Consider the following 16,017-nt stretch of genomic DNA (forward strand, 5'->3'; position numbering starts at 1 on the left):
GAAAAATCATAATCACTAATACAGGGAGGGTCACGTTGCCAGCTAGAGTTACCACTCTGTCCCTGCTTGGAAATCAGTTGAATATGGTAGGTCACATATGGGTTAATTACTAGGTTTTAACTTTTTGCACAGCTGGCAAGCAACAAAAAAGTGGACAAAAGGAGAAAAGGGGTTATTCCCCCCCCCCTTTTGTAAAGGGACAATAATGGAAGGTTTTCTTAAGATAACGATTATGGCCTTCTCCAGCTACATTCCAAGTGCTTCAAGCTGTCCTCCGTGTAAGTCAAAACAGGGGTACTCCATGGGAACCAAATGACTTCAGTACTTGACTGTGGCCTGTTTGAATCCTGAGAACCCCAGCTTTCCTTTCTGAAACCTATGTTTGTAGTGCTCCTAGTTGTAGAGTTGTTTGTAACAGTCATAGCAAAGTTTAGAAAAGGCTCAGAATCTAGAAAGCAGGTTGAAAATAAATTCCAGAGTCCTAATGTTCTTAAGACCGTTCTCCTTTTATCATTGCAAACGATATACAATTTCAACCACATCCTTTTTGGTTGTATGCAAATCATACAATTTGCACTGTGAAATAAAGGGCTGAACAGTAGGCCCTCATCTGAAATAGGCAGGCCATAACTGACAGCTACTTTTTCAAGTTAGGCTTTCTCAATTTCCTAATGGATAAGGATATGACAATAGAATATAATTTTCACAAACCAATAATTTCAGCAAAAAGAAATAAACATCCTTGATCATAAGCAAGGATTCGCCTTTATCTCACAATATTTAAAACAATCATATTGTTTTGGGAAAGGATGCATGTTTATAGCACTATATTCCCAGTGTAAGTCTAGGGAACCTAGGGAAGGGGGAGGCAAACACCCCAGGGTACCACCTGGTGGGGGGTGGCACCATGACCCCCACCACCCGCTTTCCCCCCCCCCTTCTTAGAATGTCTTCTAAGGGCCTCCAGAAGGTCTAAAAAGGTCACTTCTGGTTTTCAGCAAAAACCAGAAGTGAACTTTTTAGGTCTTCCAGAGGCCATGTGTGGTCTCTCTGGCCGTCAGAAGGCTTAAAAAAAATCACTTCCAGTGATGAAAAACCAGAAATGATGTTTTCAGGCTGGGGGTGGCATTTTGTGGTCCTAGCCCCAGGTGGCACAGGGGCCAGGATCACCACTGCATATTCCTTAATCTTTTCAAGACTGGTGTCAGCCATTTGTAGCCTCCTAAGTCAAATGCACTCCTTTCAGTTGCCAACACAGAAAGGCTGACCAGAAGTGAATAATTAATACCTTCATATATAGAGGGCTACCCATGTTAGTCTGCAGAAGCAAAAAGCAACAGTCTTCTTGCCATACTTTGAAGACTAGCTTAAGCTAAAAGCAGTCAACTTCATGCATCTATAGTAGTCCACAGTAGTTCATGAGGGAATAAACTAGTGAGTTTAACAACAATTTCTTCATTATTCTCCACATAAATATTACTTCAAAGGGGACAGAAGGAGGACTTCAACATTTACAGTGAAATCTTATGCCTATTGACTCCGAAGTAAGTACCATTGAGTTCAGTGGGACTTCCAGCACAACCTAATGCATGTCTACTCAGGAGTAAGAATTATTAAGTTCAATGGGACTTATTCACAAGTAAGTGTGTACAGTATAGGATTGCAGCCTCACTCCAGTATAGGATTGCAGCCTTAGGTTGCAATCCTATTCACACTTACTCCAAGGGAAGCTCACTGAGTACAAAGCGACATCCGAGTGAATGTGCATAGGAGTGAGTTCCTAGTCAAGTAGTCCATTAAGTTAGAAAGGTGCACTGATTAATCAGGCAGCATTTTTTAAATAATAAACTAATAAAAATAATAATAAAATAATAAAAGAATGATTTTTCTCTGTAAACCGCTTTGTGAACTTTTAGTTGAAAAGCGGTATATAAATACTGTTAATAATAATAATAATAAATAAACTCTTTTTTAATAGAAGTGCTAACAAAAATAGTTGGTAGGGGTACCCGCAGAGGCATTTTCCCGGATCTCTACAGTTGCCATCTTTTGAGCAAGCCCCTGAAATGATTTCTTTAACATCAGCTTGACCAGCATGTGAAACCACTATTCACACAGGTACAAAAACAAGAAGGGGGGGATAGTTGGCTCCCTTATTTCTCACACAGGAAGAAATCAGACGTGTGTCACAGCAGGGACTGTGGAGATCATCTGAAAAGCAAACTGAGATATTTTTCTCTCCAGAGCTATTTTTTGACTCCTACAGACATTTATGCAGATGTAATCAATTAATTAAAGTTCCCAGGCTTGTGTTGTGATAACAAGGCTGTAGTTATTATGAGGTATAATGAAGTAATCATAACAAATGCTCTTGAAATACACAGCTTTTTGCAATGTAGTCTTCAGTATACCCAAGGGGAGAGCACTGAACTTTGCTAAGAAGCCTGAAGTCCCTCTCTCCTCTCCAAAATCTGCATTTGTGACTATGCCGCAAAGGGACATTTTCATATGGTCACTGGATTATGTTAATACTGCATCAGGGGGAGATTCTACTTGCCATAGCTCTTTCACCACAAAAGTACTTATATGAATTACATGTTATATGAAGTTTGTGAACCCTTTGGAGACCGGGAACCATTTATTGATTTTTTTTTTCTACTATGTAAACCACTTTGTGAACTTCTCTTGTTGCAAAGTGGTATATAAGTATTCTTAATAATAACAATAATAATAATAATAATTAGTCCTAAATGAATCCATCAAGGCAGTGCATCTCAAAGTGTCCGCAGTGCCAGTCCGTAAGCCACCGGCTGCTGATCCTCAGCATAGGTCCTGTGGCTTCTGGGTTCTCCAGTGGGTTGAGGGTATCTGGAGATTGGAACCATGAAGCTTCCCTAGGGTCCCCGTGGTACTTGGTTGCCTTTCCGAAGGCATGCCAAGCCTTGCAAGTGAGTGCAAAACAAGGGAAAAGAAGAGGGAGGTGAGAATGCTGCCAGTCTGCCCCATCAGATAGCTTGAGAAGCCCTGCATTGGAGTCAGTCACAAAAGAAGCCGGCAGCACAACTAGCAACTACATCTCTTGGGTGGGGGGGGGGCATGTCTTCAAAGAAAGGTTTCAGTGGAGTCAATCACTGCCCTCATCACCCTGCACAGCAAGTTGCTAGCAACTGCCAGTATCTAAAGTAGAGATGTCAAACGTAAGGCCTCTTTAATCAGCCCTTCATAACAGGGCTCTCCAGGCACCACCATCAGCTACTCCAGTGACACCTCAGCAGAAGTGGCACTGCTGAAAAGGAGGTACTGGGAGAGCCCTATTATCATGCAAGCCATCTTTTCAGCAGCACTGCTTTTGCTCAAGGGCCACTGCTGAAAAGGTGGCCTTGTGTGATAACTGGGCTCTCCCAGGGCTGCCTATTCAGCAGCTCTACTTCTGCCGAGGTGCTGGGTGTGAGAAACAGAAGGAGGTCTCAGAAGGTGAGGAAAGAGGCAGACCAAGAAGGCTGAGAAAGGAAGAAGCTGCTTAGTCTCCGGGAGAGCCCAATGAGGTCACCCTTTTAGCAGCACTGCTTCAGCTAATGTGTCACTTCTTAGAGCCCCTTTCAGCTGCTAAGCTGCAAAGTGATGTCTCAGCAGAAGTGGCACTGCTGAAAGGGCAGACTGAAAGGGCAGACTAATAATTGGCTTATTTCATATTTTGAAAATATGATCCAGATTTGCATATTTTATCTTCTGTCAGTAACGGTAAAAAAAAAAGTTTTAAAAAAGTAAAAAAAAAAGTTTCTAAGGAAGAAAAAATTTCTGGCCCTTTCCTGCTTAATGACATCACCTCTAGCCCTTAACAGGCACCATGAATGCTATTCAGTCCACTGTACAAAATGAATTTATCACACCTGAGCTAAAGCAAGGATGAAGGCCTGAAGCTATTCATATGCCCTAATTCTAAAATGATGCATTCTGCACTACACAATCACAATAATGGCCTTGCGTCTGTATACATAGGCATGCATTTATTTAAGATATTTTTACGTTGCTTTCCTATTGGGAAAAAGAAATATGCAAAGTAGTGTGCAATAAAAACAATGAAAATAACACTAGTTGACACAACAAATTATGCACCCAGCTACATAACCACGTATAAAGGTTATGCATACAAAATTTCCCCATGAAGAATGGCCATGGTCAGGCCTCAGTGGGAAAAGTACTATATGCACTGGGTGCTACACACCCTCCCATCCACCACCACCATTACCAATAATGACTATGTTTATTACTTCCAATAATAGCAATAACAGTTGTTATTTCTTATGAACTTAAAAAGCATGGTGCTGTGTAACATTAACAAGGAAAAGACTCTGCCTGCTGGCTTAAAAGAAACATGTATTCCATGTGGGTAGATTTTAAATGCACAAACTGAGGTTTACATGCATATATGGAACATGACAAGATTCTGCTCATGTCATTGTTTTTGGAGGGGCTCTTGTTAAGAAAGTGAAGGAGCAGGCACTGGTTCACAAAGGCTGGGAACTGAAATGAAGAGGCAAGATTAGTATGATTTAACTTGAAACCTGAATCCTTCAGAAATGGAGCCCACCCCCAGAAGCTAAGCCTACATCTTTCCTTGCTTGGAGATAGACTCTTTTCCCCCACAGAACATAGAAGAACCTCAGCACAGAGAGCAGTTCTTAGACGTGTCACACCATATAAATAGCTCTCCAGGGAGGGTGACAAAGGTTCACTTATGTTGCTGAGCAATATAGCACATAATGTATAACAAACCAGCGAGATTGGCAATAAATTGATAAACTACAGTAAGCATAACAGAAACACATTGTCGAAAACCAGACAGTTTAAGTAGTTTTATGAAAATAAAATCTGAAAGAGCCCCCCACACACACAACACACACATCTCTTTTTCCACAGTGAAAACCTCACAGCAGCTGTAAAGGGCTTCAAAATCCTTTGCAGGTGAGGTATAAGCAAGGGGACACTCAGTGGAAGATTGGGGGGGAGAGCTCTGGGATGTCTCCTGGAGCAGGACTAGTGACATCATCAGCAAGAGTGCTCACTTCTTTCAAAGGATCTCAGTTGAGATGAAGCATCAGGTTTGGCATGAGGCAAACTCAGAAATGGACCTAGGGGCATACATTAATGTCTACTTAGGCCATTGTCTTTCCAAAGGAGTGTCTGAGAGACAGAATGGAGCTCATAATACACCACCAATCACAATCCCATGCAAATTTACCTGAAAGCAAGTCCTGTTGAACACAGTGGAGCTGATATGTGAGTAAACATGCATACCGTAGTACTACAAAATACAGTGGGCCTACTATATTTTTCATTATCCACAGGACCCCCCCCCCCCAACCTGCAGGTCAGACCCACATGAACCTGCCAGAGACAACTAAGGATGTGCTCTGGTCACCTCCAGAGGGTGTTGTGAGGGCTGAGGAGGCCACACACAGCCTCCCCAGTCCTCCAAAGGCCTTTTGGGGGGAAAAATTGGAAGTGAAATTTTAAGGTCTTAAAAGGCCGGGGAAGGCTTCCCCGACAAAGAGCTTAGGAAAGAAAGGGACAGCTGCAGTGGCGGACCTGGGGCAGGGCAAATGGGGCAAATGCCCCAGGCACTGAGCCTTGTGCAATTCCAGGACCAAGCGGGAAGCTTCCCGAGGCAATCGGAAACAGTACTTCCAGTTTTCCAAGGAGTACTGTTTAAGGATGAGGGGAAGCCTCAGAATGCTTCCCCGGTCGGTCCTGGAGTTGCGTGAGGCTCCATCGCGCTGGATAAATATGGGGGGCAGCATCACACGGGGGGGACAGCATTGCAAACCTCTGCCCCAGGAGCAACGAGGGGTAACTCCGTTACTGGACAGCTGCTCTCCCCACTGCTAAATATACAAGAGCCACTACTTTCAAAGGTGCCTCCTTTTCCCAGTTAATTGGGATATGCCCCAGTTGTTTTCATAACTCACTCGCTATCGTGCTTTTTGGTTTGTAACCCACATATGCATCACTATATAACATTTTTCAAGTCTGCCTGCCTGCCTGCCTGCCTCCCTCTCTTGCTCCCAATTTATTTTTAAAGCAAAAAAGTTCCATTCAAAGGAAGTACTACTAACTAAAGATATGACCTCACCTATTTTCAGAGATGACCACAGGAATAAGAAGTGATCAAAATGTGATTGTTTAAAATGACTGTTTAAAACTTAAGGTACTGACTTGCAACTGGGAAATTAGTAAGCTTGTAGATGATGAAAAAATCATGCATTAAAATATCCATAGTTAGCAACAGAGAAGAAAAAATAGTGATTGTAATGAGTCATGTCTGAGAAAAACAGTGGTTTTACCACTTGCAGGATCTCAAGCTTTCTCAATTCATGTATCTGTTCCCGAGAAGCCTGGGGATAACATGCTGAACCCATACCGACATCTCAGGAGTCCTAATTATTTTATTTTATTTATTCAAGACCACAATCCTGCTTCAATAGGGGCACTCAACATGGCTCACAATAGTCTCAACATAACAATAAAAAAGCAACAGCCACCATAAAATATTCAAATACTATAAAACTAACATGGCAAAGGGGAAAACATATGCCGTTCCAAGCCAAACAAACACTTCAAGAATCCAAATTCAGATATCCAACAACTCAAGGGGCTGCTGTAATTAAAACCTGGACAGAAGGGGCTAACTATATTTTCCAGAGCAAGGTGTTCCAATACTCAGCAATGACAACATAGAAGGTCATGTCTTGTACTTGCATCACTCAGAAATTGACATGATAACACAACAGGCTCCCTCTTTCTCTTTCTCTCATGATCCGGAAACGGGTGATCACTACAAGTCCTTACTGCACTTATGTTGGGACACCATGCAGACCAACCAAACTCCACTCAAAATGCTAGATTCTCCCTTGAAACTGTTCTCTGTGGTCTCATATTTCTAGTTGTGCACTAAAAGCTTATTCATCCACTGGTTGGGTGGAGGGAGATTGACTGGCTTGTGTTTTTTCAAGGTCAGGCTAATAGGATTGGTGGTGGTTATAACCAAATCTAGATATAGGAGGTATGCTTTCCTGGCTAAGGTCCAGGAAGATTAGTGGCTTACGGTGGACACTGGGACCTGTAGTGTAGCAAGCTTCAGAAATTGCTCTGTCGACCAGGCAAAATAAAAGCCAGGCCCCTTTGTTTGCACCTGGCCTGTTCAATCCAGAGACTTCATCTGACCTACCAACAGAGACTTCCAGTTTGTGTTCACAACCTCAGGTTTGCACCTGCAACTTCCAGGTTGCTTTCGCAGACATTTGGTGGCATGTGGAGGCCAGTGGAGTGAGTTGCAGGCCAAGCACGACCCAGAAGCAGCCTCCGGAAGCACTCAGGAATGCTTTGCAGTGAAACATTGAGCACTGTGTCACCACCCATCATGAGGGACAAGGTGAATCACAGCATTAAAAAGTTTGCTTCTGTTCAGATTCTGTTCGGAATCGCTGAACTATTCTGTTGAGAACATGATAATGGACTGGTCTATATGCTGCAACCCGAGAACTATAGTTAAAAAGTGATCATGCACATAAGCCAAGACTGAAATGAGAAGCTATCCTGTGCAGACTTGCATAGGACTAAGTAGATGCATTCACAACTGATTGCGATGAATGTTCAAAACCCGACTCCTCACCAATTCTGTGCCTGCTAGGCAGCAATCAAGCAACAGCCTTGACCTGTGATGATTTGGCTAAAAGTAAACATAAGCAGACTAAATAGCATGTTTCCTATGGTGAGACAGCCAAGAGACAGGACCATTGCCTGGAGGCTGCCAGTTCATAGGAACTGGTAGTGTTCCTTGCTTTCAGTCTAGCACAGAGGCTACTAACAAAAATCAGCACTGCAAATACAAATTACGAAGAATAAATATGTCATCGCAGCAATATGCTTGTCACCATTTTTATCATTTCTAAATGAATTATCTTTTCAAGATGCTCTAAAATCCCTTGAAATAAACAAGCAACTGCCTGAAATTTAATTCAGCTTTGCTGTTCCCCATCCCTACTCATCCAGGGTTTTGCCTGCACATCTGATTTCTTTGTTTCTTCCACTCTAGAGCTTCCCCACTTTGTAAATCTACAGTTTTGGTCATATAAACTCAAAGTTTTATTGTGCAGTTAGCCTTGATCGAAGGCTGCCGAAATTTGTTTGGGAATTAAATATCTAAAACAAGCTATTCTGAGGCACAGGGCTTCACTATTTCATGTCTGGAATGAAGAAATTTCATCTTAGAGAGAGCAAGCTGTCTTTCACACCATATGGCTAATGGTAGTGCATAGCAATTAGCTGGGCTGATTAATGGGGAACAGACTCTAATTTTATGCTTATAATTGAGGCTGTATTTGAACCCCTGGTGCAGATTCAGCACATCCCAACTTCCACTTACAGCAGACAGGAAAGCAAGTGGCAGCAAAAGCAAGAACTGTTCTCTTCCCCTGCCCCCAAAGCCTTCCTGAAAAGACCTGCGATTTGAAAGTGTGTTACCAGTACAATTGCTCATAGGTTTATGTAATAAGAGGCTGCCTGATCAACATTAAGTATCCTTTGCACAGCTATGGACATCTAGGAAGATTCTTTTATACTATTGACCATAGCTTTTTTTTTTAACAGATAGGACATTACCATCTTCTTTCAAGCAAATTCTTGAAATATTTTCTCATGCTGCCTATGTGAGTTTGGAAAGCCAAGAGAAATGGAAAGATCTATTGAGTATTAAGACATGAAATTACACAATAAAGTGCTGCTCTCGCAATCAGCTCTTGTTTTTTTAAGTGATTTTCTCTGTCTGTGTGTGCATCTCTTGTTTTTATGACTAGTTTTATCATTGTTTTAATGTTTGATGTTGTATGTACTTGCTTCGTTGAAGAAATGAAGTGTTCAGTTTGAAATTAGCTACCTTGAACAATATGATGAAATGGCTTGATATTAATCCTTTAAGGTAGTGGTTCTCAAACTTTTAGCACTGGGACCCACTTTTTAGAATGACAATCTGTCCAGGGCCCACAAGAAGTGATGTCATGGCCAGAAGCGACATTATCAAGCAAATTAAAATAATTATAAATAATTAAATTCATGTAAAGCAAATAAATAAGGGAAAGTCAGCCCAGTCCCATCAAGTGAATTTTCTCTGTAGCCTGGCTGCAATACAAACCCCTCCCCCACAAAAATATCAGTAAGATTTTCAGCCCTACCCAGTGCCCAGTTCAATTTTAGTTCTAATATTTAAACACTATCACTATCAGGACCCACCTAGCTTTACAAGTCTAAAAAAGAAAAAATTAACCTTACTAGCTCAAGCCTGTTTTACTCTTTTTATGGTGGGGGGGGCTGCCTTCTAGAGCATTTGTTGAATTCCACTTTCATCAGACTGGGACCATTCTGGTGGCCTTGCATTCCTCGTTGCCTGACCTGACCACAAGCCAAGGCAGGTTTGCTTACTCACAAATACACTTGAACAAGTAACTTAGTTTCACTTTTTATAGGGCTCAGGACATTCGTCAGCTTGGAGGGAAGTATTCCTTCTTGATTGTTTTTGTGAACTAAGGCACGTTTGCCTACTTGTAAGTATACACACGATATGGCTCAGTTTTCACTTTCCATAGGGATCCATACATTTGCCCTCTCAGCTATCAGCTTATCAGCTAAAACTTTGCGACCCACCAACAATCAGGTCACGATTCACCAAAAGGCTACAACCTGCAATTTGAGAAACACTGCTTTAAGGTGTACTGACAGCAAGACACTGACAGGGGTATCTGTTGGCTAAGGGTGCAACCCTAACCATTTTTCAGCACTGACATAAGAGCTATGCAGCTCCGAGGTAAGGGAACAAACATTCCCTTACTTTGAGGAGGCTTTTGTGAATGCCACCCAACTGCAGGATGCAGCACATGTCCCATTGGCACAGCTATGCCAGTGCTGGAAAGTTGGTTAGGATTTATGCCTAGCTCTAATCTTGGGTATACACTCATCCTATCTAAAGTGACATGTAGAGTTTTGATTTTTTTTTTTTAAGGAACAGGAAAATGTGTTCATACTGTACATGGAAGGAAGTTTGGTGGGCATTAAGGTTCCATTTGTCATGTACTTACACTGAAGCTGCAGAAAATGTTGTTACTGACTTGAATAAGACAGGGTGAACTGTTTGATATGGGTGCAATATTGAGAAAGTTAGGCATATTTAGGTCTAACTGAAATCCATGCTACTTTGCTTTCAATGGGACTTTTCTATTAACTTTCTCCCAACTGCACCCATTATCTGAGTTTAGATTAGAACGACACCTTTTTTCATCCAAAAAGAGAGTTTGTATCTTTTAACAAGAGCATAACAGGCAGAAATTCAACGCATTTGAATTTGTCCAGCATAGAGGGCTAGGAGGGACATAATCTGTTGGATTTCTGCCTGCCACACAGCTTGCATAACACAAGGTCTCTCTGAGGAAAAGCATTATGATATTGAGAACCCCAGTCTCTCAGAAAAGGTACACATTGATTCAGAATTGATCTTTGCAGCCTCCACCAGAACTCATGGAAATTTTTGGGAGAACTTTCCTGCACAACAGATTTTTATAACACTGTAATTCCTGAAATATATAAAAAAATATTTATGAGCTTCATTTAAATTACTGGACCATGAACATGAGTTGAGGACCCTGTTGAGGTCTTCCAGGAGGTTGCCAATTGGCCCAGCCTGTTCCTATCCCAGCCTAAAAGTCTCAATAGGCAGAAATCAGTGGCATGGAGCTAAGCATTATCACCTGCTAATCCCTGCAGATCAGACAGCTGTTGAAGGGACAACCAGATCTGGTTCACTAGTCAGCAACCTGAACTCTCTCTTCCATGGAATCAGAAGAGCAAAGACTAACATCTTTATGAGAGAAACATGCTGTGATCAGTTTCAAAATAGCACTCATACTGTTGCCCTTGCTTAGTTCTGCCAGATTCAGAGAAGCCAGACCTGGATAAAGCGAGGTATGGAAAGATTTCTAGACAAGGACAAACCTTGTACAGTGCCAGTGACCTCTTATCCAAGACATGGAGATGGATGTAAATTTCCTACCATGAATGGTGCCATTGAAATCACCAAGTCATCATAAACTTAAGCATGCAAGTTTTTGTGGCATCCAGGCCTTATGTCTGCATTACAGATATCATCACCTTGACCACAGCCGGTGCTCCCCTTCCTGGCCCCTGCTCCCCTCACAAGCAGTCTATCTGGCTTGAATAAATGTAAACTGCAAAGAAGATGATCTCTACTACATTTCAGTCCACCTGAAGGAAAGCCGCTTGCCGTTTTGCTGCTGAGACTGTGTTGGATAATTACTCCTCCTAGAAAGACTGCAATTTAGATGCTATTATTTTTGGTGTGAAGACGTGTTCTGTGTCCATTAAGGGTACCATGCCTACCTGGAAACCTCTCATACATTGTTCAGGATTAAGCAGCGATAAATAATTGCAAGCAGACACGACGACTGTGACTTTGCTGCTAATTGCACACGTAGATCTGTGTTATTTTGGGCTTGTTGAAAGCACAGAAAACTGCATTTTAAGTTCTAAAATAGCTTCAGGTTCAACCTAGTTTTTTAAAGATAGAAATTCATTTCCTCTTAGCTAATTAAATGGTGACAGGATCTTTCTTACCTGCACATTATTTCATGGGTGAGCAGAACTCGGCACATTTCTGGATTCTTGTCTTGGCCTTCATATACTATCGCCTAGAAAGAAAAGACAAGAGTTTTCTTTTTTTTTTAAAGCTGCAAAGTGAATGTGTCTGGAGAAAATGATCAGCACACAGCACATGAATACATAACTATGAGGCAAGCCAGTTAGCTTTGCTTAAACAGACGGCATCCTTGCAAAAATTGCCCCAAGATTTGTTGTCGGAGAGCCCTAGAAGCCGAGCAGAATGAGCATCACTCTGCTCTCTCTTCAGTCTTAACCAATGCATTATGCACATCTTCTGAACAGTGTAGGACAGGCTTTTTAGTAGTCAAGACAACCACAATGTTCTATTCAATTCAGAATAAAATATAAACTTAATAGTGTAAAAAAAAACCAGGAGGGCTCCAAACACTACGGGGCCTATTCATAAAAAGAAAAAGTTAATGTATTTTTAATTCAAAAAGCATGGCTACGCACTTAACTAGCTACCACATGAGTACAGAACCTGATTCACAATGTGCTCTGTAAAACTCCGGCATGGTTAACTGTGCTACAAATTAAAGGAAAGTGAATTCCTGTAAACGCAAATAAACAGGTCCTGGAAAACAAGAGGCTAAGGCAGTACAGACACGCCAATACCTGAACCTCAGTATTTGATATTCCTTGTCAATATTTAGGCCCACTTCACACATATTTTTAGGTGTACATGGCTTATGCCGGGCTGGCAAACTCATTTGTCCACTGATGCTAATGCCGAGTGAGGGAGCATTTTCAGGATGAAATTAATGGATGGAATGGGATGTTTAACCCTTCCCCACCTGCCAATTATCCCCTACAACACCCCTCCTCCCCAGCAGACCAGCATATTTCTTGAGTCAGGCTGACCTGACACAAAAAACAGGGGAGGGGGGGAACAGGACAAGGTTGTGTGGAGAGCAGGCCTGAGTAGAGGAAGGGGGGGGCAAAATCCCCAGGGCCCAGACTTCCAGGGGGCCTAGACCACGACAAAACAAACAAGGCAGTACAAATCAAATTGTTACAAAATAAACTTGGGTACCTCCATCTCAGCCTATCTAGGGCTGTGTTTCCACCATAGCTTTAATCCACTTTCATTATATTTCTATTCCCCCAATGCATTCTGGAGACAGCAGATTGTTAAGGGTAGCTCTAACAGCTCTCAGATTTCTTAACATACTATAGCCCCCCTAGAATGCTTTGGAGGAATAGAATTGCACTGAAAGTGGATTAAAGCTGTAGTGGAAAAGCAGCCCAGCTCTTCTCCATAAACACCAATGTGTAGTGTATTAGTACAACTCAAACACAGAAAAGTGAAACTTGCCCCTTCAGACCAGAACTACTAGACCCCAGTCAGTAGCAGGTCACACAATTCTCAGGTCACTAAATTCTTAGTTTAGAGTGTGTCTGGATTGGAACATGGGCTTGGATCAAGTTTACATGTGTTTCGGGATTGCTTAGAAGTGAAATTAACAGTTTGGAGTACAAATAGAAGTCTGGAGCACAGGAGAAAGAGAGCGAAAGCCAGGCAAGGTTATTTCACCTGGGCTTTGTTTCAAAATCATCATATAGTAATGAGGGAGATGGTGAAAACCAGTCCTTAGATGCCCATGCATTATTATAAGAGCAGCAGCTGAGGTAGAAGAAAAGAAACTCAGTAGCACTACTCAAGGTAAGGTTGTCAGAGGGTGATGGAGATGAGTGTGGTGGGGAAGGTTGAGCCCAGTCAGGCATCTTGCCCCAGGCCCAATGCTAGCTCTAGTGGCCCCGGTGGAGAGAATCAGCAAATGGGAGAACAAGGAAACATCCCCTTCCTTCTGACCAGTTTCCGATGTAAGTTCTCCAGTGGTGGACTTACCCCGCTCCACTTCTGGGGCAAAGGTCCACGATGCTGCCCCCTGCGAGATGCCACCCCCCTGTGTGCAAAGCCACCCCCCAACCTTCTAAGCGCAATGGAGCCAAGCACGACTATGACACCGACTGTGAAAGCCTTCTGACCATGTCAAGAGCGTCAATGAGACTTCCCATGTGGTCCTAGAGTCGTGCAGACTCTGGGGCGTTTGCCCCATTTGCCCAGTGCTAGGTCCACTCCTCTCTGTCAGAAAGCAAAAACAGAGTCGGAATCCCATATTCCCACATAAATACACCGAAAGGTATCATGTGTGAAAGTGACCAACACAACTTTGCAAATGTCTGTTGCAAGTACCTTTTTCACCTTTTTCAGTCAGATTTGGCTTTAACTCCTGCCAAGTGAACACTTGGTGGCAAAGTCAAGTTCGCTGCTACTGTGTAGATTTCTAAACTCAGAAATGGTGGGAATCAAACTACCAGATTCTGCTACCACCAGACCCTTGACAGTGCTCCATTACTTAAAGCTGCAGACCTACGTATACAGATGTGGAATTTACACGGAAGTAAATCTGCATAATATTGAACTCCAAAAATTGCACAGTTGGAAAGAGTTAGTTTTTCCTGTTTGAGAAGTTGCGACTGGCTAACTTTTCCCTTCTTTGTCATTTTTGTAGTCCAGTCCTGCTCTCACCTTTATGCAGCAGATATTCACAGCAGAAATTCACACACTTTCTGGAGAATGCATTTTCCTGCATACAAATCATTGCATTTAGAGTGCTTGAGACCTGTGAAAACAAGTGATCTGCACAACAAATGGAAAAAGAGTTGCCAATCCCCTAGAAATCAATCACATTGGTCTGTTGTTTTTTTTTCTTCTTCAATCAATCAATCAATCAATCAATCAGGGAGTGACCCTTTCAGGGCAATGGAGATCAACATGCTAAATGCAACATCACCTGCTAATTGCTGCAGATCAAACTCCTGCTAAAGGAGTAGGTAAGGAGTTCAGTCCAATAGTAGTTGGCAACCCTTAAAAACAAAAGCTTGAATACTAAAGCGGCAACAAACCATTTATTGAAATCCAATAAAAATGGCAAACTTGCCTTACGATAGGAATACTGCTGTGCAGGGGCATATGTTTTTGCAGGACTGAGCTCTGCATTTGCAATGCTTAACCTTTCCTGCCATCTTATTAAAGGTAGGCCATTAGTGCACTCTTTTACTAGTGTGAGCAGATGCAAAGGAGGGAGGGGCTTCTGTACTGTGCCTTGTTGTAGAGAAGAGGAAATGCATAGCATAGCGGGAGCAGCTTGCCATGCCGAAGTTAAGAAAATCTGAAATTTCTTCCTCTGTATACAAATCCCGTTGTCCTTGATATCTGGACAGACTGCATTTCACAAGTCACAGAAGTGCACCAGTCATGAAAATATTTCTCAGTTCACCAGTGGTTCACATAGTACATAAAAATGAAGGGTGGAAAGACGCACAAGGGTGTGCTCTTTCTCATATTTGCTATTAAGAGTGATGTTAGATACATGGAACACTTCTAATCACTTGTGCCCCAGCATTCCTTCTTTCTATGGAATGTAATGAGAATTACCTTCCTGGAGCAGACCAAAGATCCACCTAACTTGCTCTGTCTCCAGCAGTGACCAGCCAGCGCCGTTGTCAGGTCATGCTGGTGACATACATTCTCCTTCCATTTATGTGTACAGCTTCCATCCATGGAGACTAACTGCCATTGATAAGCTTAATTTCCACAATTTTGATTAATCTTTAAAAAAAACACACAACAGCTGACTGTATGAATTGATGGCTCTTAATATATAAGCCGTATTTATGCATATGTTTGCCTAGGTTCAAGTTCTATACAGACGGAATTAGCTTGCATCTCATTTATTAACATGTTCCTAGTTGCTTCATGTACCCAAAGTACAGTCATGTTGTATTTGCTGTCAATAGCACTCTTTTGCACATTCTTCTTAAAAAGAATGTTCCGTCAAGACCTGGCTTTTAAAATTATACACAGGATCATGGAGTCCCTAAAACAAACAAGCAGTAAAACTCCCATAAGCAGGGGGTGGGTAGATAAAATTAAACAGTACAACCAGCAGAGGCATCTCAGAACATATAAAATTAGATGATTTGGCACTGCTGTAACTTTGACTCCAGTGGGCAACATTTCCAAAGGCAACAGGCAGAGGGTTGTATTTTTTATTTTATTTTTTGCCTGTACAGCAATCATGAATCTTAGGCAGCAAAAGTAATTGCTTAAACATAGTATTATCACACTCCAGTACAGTATACTATATTTTACTATGATTTACTAGTGCCATAAATAATCTCACTGATGTTGTAGCTTTCCACAGCAGTCACGCCAACTTCACTTTCTGAAAAAGCTCTAGCAGGGTTGTACAGAGACTACATTTAAGAATCCAACTTTACTGTCAT

General features: G+C 42.0%; 1 protein-coding gene across 3 annotated transcripts in view; it reads right to left on the minus strand.

Annotated features, from left to right (window-relative positions):
• Positions 1–16,017, minus strand: part of EBF1 (EBF transcription factor 1) — a 428,598-nt gene that overhangs the window by 397,454 nt on the left and 15,127 nt on the right. For all 3 annotated transcript variants that reach the window (XM_066618280.1, XM_066618279.1, XM_066618277.1), the window contains exon 5: positions 11,680–11,753. In XM_066618280.1, coding sequence (XP_066474377.1) covers positions 11,680–11,753 — 74 coding nt within the window. The remainder of the gene's footprint in view (positions 1–11,679; positions 11,754–16,017) is intronic.

This window comes from Tiliqua scincoides, chromosome 2, assembly GCF_035046505.1.
Source record: "Tiliqua scincoides isolate rTilSci1 chromosome 2, rTilSci1.hap2, whole genome shotgun sequence".
NCBI classification, from domain to species: Eukaryota; Metazoa; Chordata; class Lepidosauria; order Squamata; family Scincidae; genus Tiliqua; species Tiliqua scincoides.